At 59.0% G+C, this 15,165-nt stretch overlaps 1 protein-coding gene across 1 annotated transcript in view; it reads left to right on the forward strand.

Moving 5' to 3' along the window:
• The window catches only part of SMC1A (structural maintenance of chromosomes 1A), a 68,907-nt gene that overhangs the window by 34,039 nt on the left and 19,703 nt on the right, over positions 1-15,165 (forward strand). The window contains exons 13-17 of the mRNA XM_068998115.1: positions 1,188-1,325; positions 4,365-4,481; positions 4,565-4,671; positions 9,220-9,361; positions 12,492-12,637. Of these exons, the coding sequence (XP_068854216.1) occupies positions 1,188-1,325; positions 4,365-4,481; positions 4,565-4,671; positions 9,220-9,361; positions 12,492-12,637 (650 nt within the window). The remainder of the gene's footprint in view (positions 1-1,187; positions 1,326-4,364; positions 4,482-4,564; positions 4,672-9,219; positions 9,362-12,491; positions 12,638-15,165) is intronic.

Raw genomic sequence — 15,165 nt, forward strand, 5'->3', positions numbered from 1 at the left:
AAGGAGGCCAAGCTGCGGCCCCTCCCCATCCCCCATTTTCCCTCATTCCCGGGTCGTTTTTCCCCCATTTTTCCCCCATTTTTCCCCCATTTTCCCCCCATTTTTTCCCGTTTTTTCCCGTTTTTCCCCCTTTTTCCCCCATTCCCGGGATGTTTTTACCCCGTTTTTCCCAAATTCCCGTTTTTTTCCCCCATTTTTCCCCTCAGGAGCAGATGAAGGCCGAGCACAAGGAGGCCGAGCTGTGGCCCCTCCCCATCCCCCATTTTCCCTCATTCCTGGGTCGTTTTTCCCCCATTTTCCCCCATTTTTCCCCCATTTTTTCCCGTTTTTTCCCCTTTTCCCCCCTTTTTCCCCATTCCCGGGTCATTTTTCCCCGTTTTTCCCAAATTCCCATTTTTTTCCCCCATTTTTCCCCCTCAGGAGCAGACGAAGGCCAAGCGCAAGGAGGCCGAGCTGCGGCCCCTCCCCATCCCCCATTTTCCCTCATTCCTGGGTTGTTTTTCCCCCGTTTTTTCCCCCATTTTTTCCCGTTTTTTCCTGTTTTTCCCCCATTCCCGGGTCATTTTTCCCCGTTTTTCCCAAATTCCCATTTTTTTCCCCCTCAGGAGCAGATGAAGGCCAAGCGCAAGGAGGCCGAGCTGCGGCCCCTCCCCATCCCCCATTTTCCCTCATTCCTGGGTTGTTTTTCCCCCGTTTTTTCCTGTTTTTCCCTCTTTTTCCCCCCATTCCCGGGTCATTTTTCCCCGTTTTTCCCAAATTCCCGTTTTTTTCCCCCATTTCCCCCTCAGGAGCAGATGAAGGCCAAGCGCAAGGAGGCCGAGCTGTGGCCCTGCCCCATCCTCCATTTTCCCTCATTCCTGGGTTGTTTTTCCCCCATTTTCCCCCATTTTTCCCCCGTTTTTTCCTGTTTTTTCCTGTTTTTCCCCCATTCCCGGGTCATTTTTCCCCGTTTTTCCCAAATTCCCGTTTTTTCCCCCATTTTTCCCCTCAGGAGCAGATGAAGGCCGAGCACAAGGAGGCCGAGCTGCGGCCCCTCCCCATCCCCCATTTTCCCTCATTCCTGGGTTGTTTTTCCCCCGTTTTTTCCCCCATTTTTTCCCGTTTTTTCCCCCTTTTCCCCCATTCCCAGGTCATTTTTCCCCGTTTTTCCCAAATTCCCGTTTTTTTCCCCCATTTTTCCCCCTCAGGAGCAGATGAAGGCCAAGCGCAAGGAGGCCGAGCTGCGGCAGGTGCAGTCCCAGGCCCACGGGCTCCAGATGCGCCTCAAGTACTCCCAGAGCGACCTGGAGCAAACCAAGACGCGGCACCTGGCGCTCAACCTGCAGGTAGGGCGGCCGGTTTGGGGCAAAAAACGCCGGGTTTGGGCAAAACCAGCGGGGTTTGGGAAAAATAGCGGGGTTTGGGGGAAAAACAGTGGGGTTTGGGGAAAAATAGGCCCGGGTTTGGGGGAAAAACACCAGGGTTTGGGGAAAAACAGCCAAGGGTTTGGGGAAAAATAGGCCCGGGTTTGGGGCAAAAATGGGCGGGTTTGGGGAAAACAGCGGGGTTTGGGGAAAAATAGTGGGATTTGGGGGAAACCACCAGGATTTGGGGGAAAAATGGGTGGGTTTGGGCAAAACTGGGTAGGTTTGGGAAAAAAATAGCCCCGGGTTTGGGCAAAAACGGGTGGGTTTAGGCAAAAATAGTGGGGTTTGGGGCAAAAATGGGCAGGTTTGGGCAAAAACGGGCGGGTTTGGGCAAAACCAGCCCTGGGTTTGGGGGAAAAATAGGCCCGGGTTTGGGGCAAAACCGGGTGGGTTTGGGAAGAAACAGCGGGGTTTGGGAAAAATAGTGGGGTTTGGGGCAAAACAGCCCCAGGTTTGGGGAAAAATAGGCCCGGGTTTGGGCAAAACCAGGCGGGTTTGGGGCAAAAATAGCCCAGGGTTTGGGGGAAAAACGGGCGAGTTTGGGAAAAAATAGGCTCGGGTTTGAGGCAAAAACCACTGGGTTTGGGCGAAACAGCGGGGTTTGGGGAAAACCACCAGGATTTGGGGGAAAATAGGCCCGGGTTTGGGGCAAAAACGGGTGGGTTTGGGGAAAAACACCGGGGTTTGGGGCAAAAATGGGGTGGGTTTGGGGGAAATCAGCAGGGTTTGGGGAAAATAGTGGGGTTTGGGGGGAAAACACCAGGGTTTGGGGAAAAATAGGCCCGGGTTTGGGGGAAAAACAGGTGGGTTTGGGAAAAAACAGCCCTGAGTTTGGGGGAAAAATGGGTGGGTTTAGGCAAAAATAGTGGGGTTTGGGGCAAAACCAGTCGGGTTTGGGGCAAAAACGGGCGGGTTTGGGAAAAAAACAGCAGGGTTTGGGGGAAAATGGGGCGGGTTTGGGGGAAAACAGCGGGGTTTGGGGAAAATAGTGGGGTTTGGGGCAAAAATGGGCGGGTTTGGGAAAAAACACCAGGGTTTGGGGCAAAAACGGGCGGGTTTGGGCAAAAACAGCCCCGGGTTTGGGGCAAAAATAGGCCCGGGTTTGGGGGAAAACCGGGTGGGTTTGGGAAAAAACAGCGGGGTTGGGGAAAAATAGTGGGGTTTGGGGCAAAACAGCCCCAGGTTTGGGGCAAAAACGGGTGGGTTTGGGCAAAAACAGCCCCGGGTTTGGGAAAAATAGTGGGGTTTGGGGAAAAACGGGCGGGTTTGGGAAAAAATAGGCCCCGGTTTGGGGGGAAAATGGGCGGGTTTGGGCAAAAACAGGCGGGTTTGGGCAAAGCAGTGGGGTTTGGGGAAAAACACCAGGGTTTGGGCAAAAATAGTGGGGTTTGGGGCAAAAACGGGTGGGTTTGGGAAAAAACCACCAGGGTTTGGGGGAAAAATGGGTGGGTTTGGGGGAAAAATGGGCGGGTTTGGGGGAAAAACGGGCGGATTTGGGCAAAACAGAGGGGTTTGGGGCAAAATCAGGCGGGTTTGGGAAAAAATGGGCAGGTTTGGGCAAAACAGAGGGGTTTGGGGCAAAAACAGGCGGGTTTGGGAAAAAATGGGGAGGTTTGGGCAAAACAGAGGGATTTGGGGCAAAAACAGGCGGGTTTGGGAAAAACCAGACGGGTTTGGGGGAAAACCCGCGGCTTGAGGGAGAAAAACCCCATTTTGGGGAGAAATTCCCTGATTTTAGGGGAAAATCCCACAGTTTAGGGGAAAAATCTCTAATTTGGGGAAAAAATCCCTGGGTTTGGGGAGAAATTCAAGGTTTGGGGAGAAATTCCCTGAGTTTAGGGGAAAATCTGACGGTTTAGGGGAAAATCCCAGATTTTGGGGAGAAATTCCCTGGTTTGAGGAGAAAATCCCCCATTTTGGGGAAAATCTCACAGTTTTGGGAAACAGTCCCTGGGTTTGGGGAGAAATTCCCTGATTTTAGGGGAAAATCCCACGGTTTGGGGGAAAATCCCAGGTTTTGGGGAGGAATTGCCCCGTTTTGGGGGGCTCAGGGCTCTCCAGGTGCTGTTTTGGGGGATTTCTGCTCGTTCTTGGGGGTGTTCTTGGGTCTGGGGGGGATTTGGGGGTTCAGGGATGGATTTGGGGGTTCAGGGATGGATTTTGGGGGTTCAGGGAAGGATTTTGAGGTCCAGGGAGGGGATTTTGGGGGGCAGGGATGGATTTTGAGGTTCAGGGAGGAGATTTTGGGAGGCAGGGATGGATTTTGGGGTTCAGCGAGGGATTTGGGGGTGCAGGGATGGATTTTAGGGTGCAGGGAGGGGATTTTGAGGTCCAGGGGTGAATTTTGGGGTGCAGGGATGGATTTTGAGGTCCAGGGATGGATTTTTGTGTGCAGGGATGGATTTCTGGGGTGCAGGGATGGATTTTTGTGTGCAGGGAGGGGATTTTGGGGTGCAGGGATGGATTTTGGGGTGCAGGGATGGATTTTTGGGGTGCAGGGATGGATTTTGGGTTCAGGGATGGATTTGGGGGTTCGGGGGTGAATTTTGAGGTTCAGGGATGGATTTTGGGGTGCAGGGATGGATTTTGAGGTGCAGGGATGAATTTTGGGGTGCAGGGAGGGATTTTGATGTCCAGGGATGGATTTTTGGGGTTCAGGGATGGATTTTAGGGTCCAGGGTTAGGGTTTGTGGTTCAGGGAAGGATTTTGAGGTCCAGGGATGGATTTTGAGGTCCAGGGATGGATTTTGGGGTGCAGGGATGGATTTTGAGGTGCAGGGATGAATTTTGATGTCCAGGGATGGATTTTTGGGGTTCAGGGATGGATTTTAGGGTCCAGGGTTAGGGTTTGTGGTTCAGGGAAGGATTTTGAGGTCCAGGGATGGATTTGGGGGTGCAGGGATGGGATTTTGGGGTGCAGGAAGAGGATTTTAACCCCTTTTCCCCCGTTTTGCCCAGGAAAAGTCCAAACTGGAGAGCGAATTGGCCAATTTTGGGCCGCGGATCAACGACATCAAACGAATCATCCAGGGCCGGGAGCGGGAGATGAAGGACCTCAAGGAGAAGATGAACCAGGTTTTGGGGGGGATTCGGGGGATTTTGGGGTCCCCCAGGGGGATTTTAGGGGGGTCCCAGATCTGACTTTGCTGCCCCCCCAGGTGGAGGATGAGGTTTTTGAGGAGTTTTGCCGGGAAATCGGGGTCAGGAACATTCGGGAGTTCGAGGAGGAGAAGGTGAAGAGGCAGAACGAGATCGCCAAGAAAAGGTGAGGGCACCCCAAAATCGAGGGGGGGGGTGGACCCCAAGGGAACCCCAAAATCAGGGGGAGATGGACCCCAAAGGAACCCCAAAATCAGGGGAGATGGACCCCAAAGGAACCCCAAAATCAGGGGGGGTGGACCCCAAGGGAACCCCAAAATCAGGGGGAGATGGACCCCAAGGGAACCCCAAAATCGGGGGGGGGGGATGGACCCCAAGGGAACCCCCAAATCAGGGGGAGATGGACCCCAAAGGAACCCCAAAATCCTTCTGGGACCCCTCAGGGAACCCGAAAATCAGCCTGGGATGGACCCTTCAGGAACCCCAAAATCAGGGGGGGATGGACCCCAAAGGAACCCCAAAATCAGCCTGGGACCCCAAAGGAACCCCAAAATCGGGGGGGGTGGATCCCAAGGGAACCCCAAAATCAGGGGGGATGGACCCCAAAGGAACCCCAAAATAGGGGGGGGTGGATCCCAAGGGAACCCCAAAATCAGGGGGGATGGACCCCAAGGGAACCCCAAAATCGGGGGGGGATGGACCCCAAAGGAACCCCAAAATCAGCCTGGGATGGACCCCATGGGAACCCCAAAATCAGGGGGAGATGGACCCCAAAGGAACCCCAAACTCGAGGGGATGGACCCCAAAGGAACCCCAAAATCAGGGGGGGTGGATCCCAAGGGAACCCCAAAATCGGGGGTTGGACCCCAAGGGAACCCCAAAATCAGCCTGGGACCCCTCAGGGAACTCCAACATCAGGGGGGATGGACCCCAAAGGAACCCCAAAATCGGGGGGATGGACCCCAAAGAAACCCCAAAATCAGGGGGGTTTGGATCCCAAAGGAACCCCAAAATCGGGGGTTGGATCCCAAGGGAACCCCAAAATCGGGGGGGGTGGACCCCAAAGGAACCCCAAAATCAGGGGGAAGGGACCCCAAAGGAACCCCAAAATCAGCCTGGGACCCCAAAGGAACCCCAAAATTGGGGGGATGGACCCCAAGGGAACCCCAAAATCAGCCTGGGACCCCTCAGGGAACCCCAACATCAGGGGGAAGGGACCCCAAGGGAACCCCAAAATCAGGGGGAGATGGACCCCAAAGGAACTCCAAAAGCAGGGGGGGATGGACCCCAAAGGAACCCCAAAATCAGGGGGGGGTTGGATCCCAAAGGAACCCCAAAATCAGGGGGGGTGGACCCCAAAGGAACCCCAAAATCAGCCTGGGACCCCTCAGGGAACCCCAGAATCAGGGGGGGATGGACCCCAAAGGAACCCCAAAATCCTTCTGGGACCCCTCAGGGAACCCCAAAATCAGCCTGGGATGGACCCCAAAGGAACCCCAAAATCAGGGGGAGATGGACCCCTCAGGGAACCCCAAAATCAGCCTGGGACCCCAAAGGAACCCCAAAATTGGGGGGATGGACCCCAAAGGAACCCCAAAATCAGCCTGGGACCCCTCAGGGAACCCCAACATCAGGGGGAGATGGACCCCAAAGGAACCCCAAAATCAGGGGGGATGGACCCCAAGGGAACCCCAAAATCAGGGGGGGATGGACCCCAAAGGAACCCCAAAATCAGCCTGGGACCCCAAAGGAACCCCAAAATTGGGGGGATGGACCCCAAGGGAACCCCAAAATCAGCCTGGGACCACTCAGGGAACCACAAAATCTGGACGGGGCATCTCTGGATCCCCCAAGGGATTCCAAAACCCTTCAGGGACCCCAAAACCCACCAGGGCCCCCCCAAACCCCTCAGGGACCCCCAGACCCCTCAGAGACCCCCCCAGACCCCCTCAGACACCCCCCAAACCCCCTCAAGGACCCCCCCCAAACCCCCTCAGGGCCCCCCCAGACCCCTCAGGGACCCCCAGAACCCACCAGGGACCCCTCAAAGCTCCTCAGACCCTCCCCCAAACCCCTCAGGGCTCCCCCAAACCCTCTCAGGGCCCCCCCAAACCCCCTCAGGGCCCCCCCAAACCCCTCAGGGACCCCCCAAACCCTCTCAGGGCCCCCCCAAACCCCCTCAAGGACCCCCCAAACCCATCAAGGGCTCCCCCAAACCCCCTCAGGGCCCCCCCAAACCCCTCAGGGACCCCCCAAACCCCCTCAGGGTCCCCCCAAACCCTTCAAGGACCCCCCAAACCCCCTCAAGGACCCCCCAAACCCCCTCAGGGCCCCCCCAAACCCCCTCAGGGTCCCCCCAAACCCTTCAAGGACCCCCCAAACCCCCTCAAGGACCCCCCAAACCGCTCAAGGATCCCCCCAGACCCCTCAGGGACCCCCCAAACCCTCTCAGGGACCCCCCAAACCCCCTCAGGGCCCCCCCAAACCGCTCAGGGATCCCCCCAGATCCCTCAGGGACCCCCAGAACCCACCAGGGACCCCTCAAAGCTCCTCAGACCCTCCCCCAAACCCCTCAGGGACCCCCTCAAGGACCCCCCAAACCCTTCAGGGACCTCCCAAACCCCCTCAAGGACCCCCCAAGCCCCCTCAGGGCCCCCCCAGACCCCTCAGGGACCCCCCAAACCCCCTCAAGGACCCCCCAAACCCCCTCAGGGACCCCCCAAACCCCCTCAGGGCCCCCCCAAACGGCTCAGGGATCCCCCCAAACCCCCTCAGTGACCCCCCAATCCCATCAAGGGCTCCCCCAAACCCCTCAGGACCCCCCCAAACCCCCTCAAGGACCCCCCCGAACCCCTCAAGGACCCCCCCAAACCCCCTCAGGGACCCCCCAAACCGCTCAAGGATCCCCCCAGACCCCTCAGGGACACCCAGACTCCTCAGGGACCCCCCAAACCCTCTCAGGGACCCCCAAACCTCCTCAGGGCCCCCCCAAACCGCTCAGGGATCCCCCCAGACCCCTCAGGGACCCCCAGAACCCACCAGGGACCCCTCAAAGCTCCTCAGACCCTCCCCCAAACCCCTCAGGGACCCCCTCAAGGACCCCCCAAACCCTTCAGGGACCTCCCAAACCTCCTCAAGGACCCCCCAAGCCCCCTCAGGGCCCCCCCAGACCCCTCAGGGACCCCCCAAACCCCCTCAAGGACCCCCCAAACCCCCTCAGGGACCCCCCAAACCCCCTCAAGGACCCCCCCAAACCCCTCAGGACCCCCCCAAACCCCCTCAAGGACTCCCCAAACCCCTCAAGGACCCCCCCGAACCCCCTCAGGGACCCCCCAAACTGCTCAGGGATCCCCCCAGACCCCTCAGGGACCCCCTCAAGGAACCCCCAAGCCCTTCAGGGACCTCCCAAACCCCCTCAAGGACCCCCCAAGCCCCCTCAGGGCCCCCCCAGACCCCTCAGGGCCCCCCCAAACCCCCTCAGGGACCCCCCAAACCCCCTCAGGGCCCCCCCAAACCGCTCAGGGATCCCCCCAGACCCCTCAGGGACCCCCAGAACCCACCAGGGACCCCTCAAAGCTCCTCAGACCCTCCCCCAAACCCCTCAGGGCTCCCCCAAACCCCCTCAGGGCCCCCCCAAACCCCTCAGGGCCCCCCCAAACCCATCAAGGACCCCCCCAAACCCCCTCAAGGACCCCCCCAAACCCATCAGGGACCCCCCAATCCCATCAAGGGCTCCCCCAAACTCCCTCAGGGACCCCCCAAACCCCTCAGGGCCCCCCCAAACCCCTCAAGGACTCCCCAAACCCCCTCAGGGCCCCCCCAAACTGCTCAGGGATCCCCCCAGACCCCTCAGGGACCCCCTCAAGGATGCCCCAAGCCCTTCAGGGCCCCCCCAAACCCCCTCAGGGACCCCCCAGACCCCTCAGGAACCTCCAGAACCCACCAGGGACCCCTCAAAGCTCCTCAGACCCTCCCCCAAACCCCTCAGGGACCCCCCAAGCCCTTCAGGGCCCCCCCAAACCCCCTCAAGGACCCCCCAAACCCCCTCAGGGACCCCCCAAACCCCCTCAAGGACCCCCCAAACCCCCTCAGGGACCCCCCAAACCCCCTCAGGGCCCCCCCAAACCGCTCAGGGATCCCCCCAAACCCCTCAGGGCCCCCCCAAACCCCTCAAGGACTCCCCAAACCCCCTCAGGGCCCCCCCAAACTGCTCAGGGATCCCCCCAGACCCCTCAAGGACCCCCCAAGCCCTTCAGGGCCCCCCCAAACCCCCTCAGGGACCCCCCAGACCCCTCAGGAACCTCCAGAACCCACCAGGGACCCCTCAAAGCTCCTCAGACCCTCCCCCAAACCCCTCAGGGACCCCCTCAGGGACCCCCCAAGCCCTTCAGGGCCCCCCCAAACCCCCTCAGGGACCCCCCCAAACCCCTCAGGGACCCCCCAAACCCCTCAAGGATGCCCCAAACCCCTCCGGGCCCCCCCAGGCTCCCTCAGGCACCCCTCCAAACCCCCTCAGGGACCCCTAGAACCCACCAGGGACCCCTCAAAGCTCCTCAGACACTCCCCCAAACCCCCTCAGGGCCCCCCCAAACCCCCTCCGGGACCCCCCAAACCCTCTCAGAGACCCCCCAAACCCCTCAAGGACCCCCCAAACCCCCTGAGGGACCCCCCCAGACCCCTCAGGCCCCCCCCCAAGTGCCCGGGTGCCCCCCAGGCTGGAGTTCGAGAACCAGAAGACGCGCCTGGGCATCCAGCTGGACTTCGAGCGCAACCAACTGCGCGAGGACCAGGAGAAGGTGCTGATGTGGGAGCAGGGAGTGCGCAAGGACGAGGCCGAGATCGAGAAGCTCAAGAAGGTTTGGGGTTTTTTTGGGGTTTTTTGGGTTTTTTTTTGGGTTTTTTTGGGGTTTTTTGGGGTTTTTTTGGGGTTTTTTGGGGGTTTTTTTCTGCTGGTTTGGGGTGGTTTTGGGGGTCTCAGGGTGCTCACAGGGAGGGAGGAGCAGGAGGAGGAGCTGAGGTGGGAGCAGAGAGAGCACGAGGACGAGGCCAAGATGGAGAAGCTCAAGAAGGTTTGGGGTTTTTTTGGGTTTTTGGGGGGTTTTTTTTGGGTTTTTTGGGGGTTTTTTTTCTGCTGGTTTGGGGGAGTTTTGGGGGTCTCTGGGCACTCACACAGAGGGTGGAGCTGAGGTGGGAACAGGGAGAGCACGAGGACGAGGCCAAGATGGAGAAGCTCAAGAAGGTTTGGGGTTTTGGGGGTTTTTTTTGGGGTTGTTTTGGGGATTTTTGGGTTTTTTTGGGGGTTTCTGTGGGTTTTTTTCCCTGGGATTTGGGGTGGTTTTGGGGGAGTTTTGGGGTTCTCAGGGCGCTCACAGGGAGGGAGGAGCAGGAGGAGGAGCTGAGGTGGGAGCAGAGAGAGCGCAAGGACGAGGCCGCGATCGAGAAGCTCAAGAAGGTTTGGGGTTTTTTGGGGGTTTTGGGGTTTTTTTGGGGTTTTTGGGGGGAGTTGGGGTTTTTTTTGGTTTTTTTTTCTGCCAGTTTGGGGTGGTTTTGGGGTATTTTTTGGGGTCTTGGGGCGCTCACACCGAGGGAGGAGGTGAGGTGGGAACAGGGCGAGCACAAGGATGAGGCCGAGATGGAGAAGCTTGAGAAGGTTTGGGGGGGTTGGGTTTTTTTTTGGGGTTTTTTGGGGTTTTGGGGTTTTTTCCCTGGGATTTGGGGTGGTTTTGGGGGTCTCAGGGTGCTCACACGGAGGGAGGAGCTGAGGTGGGAACAGGGCGAGCACGAAGATAGGGAGAGATGGAGAAGCTTGAGAAAGTTTGGGGGGTTCTTTTGGGATGTTTTGGAGGATTTGGGGTTTTTTTGGAGAGTTTTGGGGTTTTTTGAGGAGTTTGGGGTATTTTTGAGGTGGTTTTGGGGTTCTCTGGGTGCTCACAGGGAGGGAGGAGCAGGAGGAGGAGCTGAGGTGGGAGCAGAGAGAGCGCGAGGATGAAGCCAAGATCGAGAAGCTCAAGAAGGTTTGGGGTTTTTTGGGGTTTTTTGGGGTTTTTGGGTTTTTTTGGGGGGTTTTGGGTTTTTTCCCCTGGGATTTGGGGTGGTTTGGGGGCAGTTTTGGGGGTCTCGGGGGCGCTCACAGGGAGGGAGGAGCTGAGGTGGGAGCAGAGAGAGCACGAGGACGCGAGAGATGGAGAAGCTCAAGAAGGTTTGGGGGGTTCTTTTGGGGTGTTTTGGAGGATTTGGGGTTTTTTTGGAGAGTTTTGGGGTTTTTTGAGGAGTTTGGGGTATTTTTGAGGTGGTTTTGGGGTTCTCTGGGTGCTCACAGGGAGGGAGGAGCAGGAGGAGGAGCTGAGGTGGGAGCAGAGAGAGCGCAAGGACGAGGCCGCGATCGAGAAGCTCAAGAAGGTTTGGGGTTTTTTGGGGGTTTTGGGTTTTTTTGGGGGAGTTGGGGTTTTTTTTGGGTTTTTTTTCTGCCAGTTTGGGGTGGTTTTAGGGTATTTTTTGGGGTCTTGGGGCACTCACACCGAAGGAGGAGTTGAGGTGGGAGCAGGATGAGCACGAGGATGAGGCCGAGATGGAGAAGCTCAAGAAGCTTTTGGGGGAAATTTGGTTGTTTTGGGATGATTTTGGGTGTTTTTTGGGGTAATTTTGGGGTGGTTTGGTGCCCCCCAGGAGGAGCAGCAGCATGGGGGTGTGTTTTGGGGTGATTTTGGGCTGGTTTGGGGTGATTTTGGGGTGTTTCATCCCCCCAGGAGGAGCAGCAGCACATGAAGGTCATCGAGGATTTGGGGTGATTTTGGGTTGGTTTTGGGGTGATTTAGGATGTTTTTTGGGGTGATTTTGGGGTGTTTCGTCCCCCCAGGAGGAGCAGCAGCACATGAAGATTATTGATGTTTTTTGGGGTGATTTTGGGGTGATTTAGGATGTTTTTTGGGTGATTTTGGGGTGTTTTTTGGGCTGTTTTGGGTGATTTTGGGGTGTTTCGTCCCCCCAGGAGGAGCAGCAGCACATGAAGATCATCGATGATTTGGGGTGATTTTGGGGTGATTCAGGATGTTTTTGGGATGATTTTGGTGTTTTTTGGGGTGATTTTGGGGTGTTTCATCCCCCCAGGAGGAGCAGCGGCACTTGAAGGTCATTGAGGATTTTGGGTGTTTTTTTGGGGTGATTTTGGGCTGTTTCTCGCCAGTAGGAGCAGTGGCACATGAAGATCATTGATGGTTTTGGGATGATTTTGGGATGATTTAGTAAAGATGTTTTTTGGGATGATTTTGGATGTTCTTTGGGGTGATTTGGGGTGATTTTGGGGTTTTCCATCCCCCCAGGAGGAGCAGCGGCACATGAAGGTCATTGATGGTTTTGGGGTGATTTTGGGGTGATTTAGGATGTTTTTTGGGATGGTTTTGGGTGTTTTTTGGGCTGTTTTGGGTGATTTTGGGGTGTTTCTCGCCAGGAGGAGCAGCGGCACATGAAGATCATTGATGGTTTTGGGGTGATTTAGGATGTTTTTTGGGGTGATTTGGGGTGGTTTTTGGGATGATTTGGGGTGGTTTTTGGGGTGATTTGGGGTGGTTTTTGGGGTGATTTTGGGGTGTTTCTCGCCAGGAGGAGCAGCGGCACATGAAGATCATTGATGGTTTTGGGGTGATATAGGATGTTTTTTGGGGTGATTTGGGGTGGTTTTTGGGGTGATTTGGGCTGTTTTGGGGTGATTTGGGGTGTTTCTCGCCAGGAGGAGCAGAGGCACATGAAGATCATTGATGGTTTTGGGGTGATTTAGGATGTTTTTTGGGGTGATTTTGGGTGGTTTTTGGGGTGATTTTGGGGTGTTTCTCACCAGGAGGAGCAGCGGCACCTGAAGATCATTGATGGTTTTGGGGTGATTTAAGATGTTTCTTGGGGTGATTTAGGATGTTTTTTGGGGTGATTTAGGATGTTTTTTGGGGTGATTTTGGGTGGTTTTTGGGGTGATTTTGGGGTGTTTCTCACCAGGAGGAGCAGCGGCACATGAAGATCATCGACGAGACGATGGCGCAGCTGCAGGACCTCAAGAACCAGCACCTGGCCAAGAAGTCGGAGGTGAACGACAAAAACCACGAGATGGACGAGATCCGCAAGAAGCTGGGCGGGGCCAACAAGTGAGGGCGGGGCCAAAAGCAGGGGGCGGGGGCAACAAGTGAGGGTGGGGGCGGGGGCGGGGCCAACGAGTGGGGGTGGGGCCAATAGCAGGGGGCGGGGGCAACAAGTGAGGGCGGGGCTGGGGCCAACAAGTGAGGGCGGGGCTGAGGGCGGGGCCAACAAGTGAGGGTGGGGCTGGGGGCGGGGCCAACAAGGGAGGGCGGGGCAATGAGAAGGGGCGGGGCCAATGAGAGGGGGCGGGGCCAATGAGAGGGGGCAGGGGCAACAAGTGAGGGTGGGGCCAATGAGCGGGGCCGGGGCCAATGAGAGGGGCCGGGGCCAATGAGAGGGGCGGGGCCAATGAGAGGGGGCGGGGCCAATGAGAGGGGCGGGGCCAATGAGAGGGGGCGGGGCCAATGAGAGGGGCGGGGCCAATGAGAGGGGGCGGGGCCAATGAGAGGGGGTGGGGCCAACAAGTGGGGCTGGGGCTGGGGGCGGGGCCAACTAATGAGGGTGGGGTCAATGGGCGGGGCCAACAAGTGAGGGCGGGGCCAATGAGAGGGGGCGGGGCAACAAATGAGTGAGGGGGCGGGGTCAATGGGCGGGGCCAACAAGTGAGGGTGGGGCTGGGGCGGGGCCAGCGAGAGGGGGTGGGGCAGGGGTGGGGCCAACAAGTGAGGGTGGGGTTGGGGGTGGGGCCAACGAGAGGGGGTGGGGTCAATGAGTTGGGATGGGGTGGGGCCAACGAGGGGGCGGGGCCAGTGGGTGGGGCCAACATGTTGGGGCGGGGCCAGGGTCAGTGGGTGGGGCGAACAAGTGAGGGCGGGACCGGGACCAGTGGGCAGGACCAACAAGTGAGGGCAGGGCCAAGGAGAGGGGGCGGGGTCCATGAGCGGGGTGGGGCTGGGCCAACAAGTGAGGGCAGGGCCGGGGCCAAGGAGAGGGTTGGGGTCAATAGGCGGGGCCAACAAGTGAGGGCGGGGCCAACAAGTGAGGGTGGGGTCAATGGGTGGGGTCAATGGGCAGGGCCATCAAGTGAGGACAGGGCTGGGGGCAGGGGCCAATGAGTGGGGGAGGGGTCAATGGGTGGGGCCAACAAGTGAGGACAGGGATGGGGGCGGGGCCAACGAGGGGGGCCAACAAGAGGGGGTGGGGTCAATGGGCAGGGCCATCAAGTGAGGGCGGGGCCAACGAGAGGGGGCGGGGCCAATGAGTGAGGCGGGGCAGGGCCAACAAGTGAGGGTGGGGGTGGGGCCAATGAGAGGGGGCGGGGTCGATGGGCGGGGCCAACAAGTGAGGGCGGGGCAGGGCCAATGAGTGCGGGTGGGGCCACTAAGTGAGGGCGGGGTCAATGGGTGGGGCCAATGAGTGAGAGCGGGGCCGGGGGCGTGGCCAACGAGAGGGGGCGGGGCCCATGGGCAGGGCCATAACTGAGGGTGGGGCCGGGGGCGTGGCCAACGAGAGGGGAGGGGTCAATGGGCGGAGCCAATGAATGAGGGTGGGGTCAATGGGCGGGGCCAACAAGTGAGGGCGGGGCTGGTCTGGGGTCAATGGGCGGGGCCAACAAGAGGGGGTGGGGTCAATGGGTGTGGCCAGTGAGTGAGGGTGTGGTCGGGGGCGGGGCCAATGAACGAGGGTGTGGTCAATGGGCATGGCCAACAAGAGGGGTGGGGTCGATGATGGGGGCGGGGCCAAGAAGTGGGGGCGGGGTCAATGGGTGGGCCCCTCAAGTGAGGGGGCGGGGCCAACAAGAGGGGGTGGGGTCGATGAGTGAGGGTGGGGCTAAGGGGGTGGGGCCACCACGTGAGGGTGTGGCTGAAGGGGGTGGGGCCGATAAGTGGGGAGGGGCTAAATTGGGTGGGGCTCAGGGGGCAGGGCCAGAATGTGGGGGTAAGGACCCTGTGGGCGTGTCCTGATGGGCGTGTCCCCTGTGCCCGTGTCCCTGTGCCCTCGTCCCTGTCCCCTCGTCCCTGGCTGTGTCCCCACATCCCTGTCTCCTGTCCCCATGGCCCTGTGCCCACGTCCCTGTGCCCTGGCCCTGTGCCCATGTCCCTGTCCCCTTGTCCCTGTCCCTGTCCCCGTCCCCTGGCCGTGTGCCCACGTCCCTGTCCCTGTGACCCTGTGCCCGTGTCCCTGTCCCCATGACCCTCTCCCTGTGACCCTGTGCCCGTGTCCCTGTTCCCCTGGCCATGTCGCCTGGCCGTGTCCCCACGTCCCTGTGCCCACATCCCTGTGCCCACGTCCCTGTGTCCATGTCCCTGTCCCCTTGTCCCTGTCCCCTGGCCCTGTCCCTGTGTCCCTGTGTCCCTGTCCCCTTGTCCCTGTTCCCCTGGCCATGTCGCCTGGCCATGTCCCCACATCCCTGTGCCCACATCCCTGTGCCCACATCCCTGTGTCCATGTCCCTGTCCCCTGGCTGTGTGCCCACATCCCTGTGCCCACGTCCCTGTGCCCACATCCCTGTGTCCATGTCCCTGTCCCCTGGCCGTGTGCCCACATCCCTGTGCCCGTGTCCCTGTCCCCGTGACCCTGTTCCCGTGTCCCTGTGC

This window comes from Aphelocoma coerulescens, chromosome 31 (genome assembly GCF_041296385.1).
Source record: "Aphelocoma coerulescens isolate FSJ_1873_10779 chromosome 31, UR_Acoe_1.0, whole genome shotgun sequence".
Lineage (NCBI taxonomy): Eukaryota > Metazoa > Chordata > Aves > Passeriformes > Corvidae > Aphelocoma > Aphelocoma coerulescens.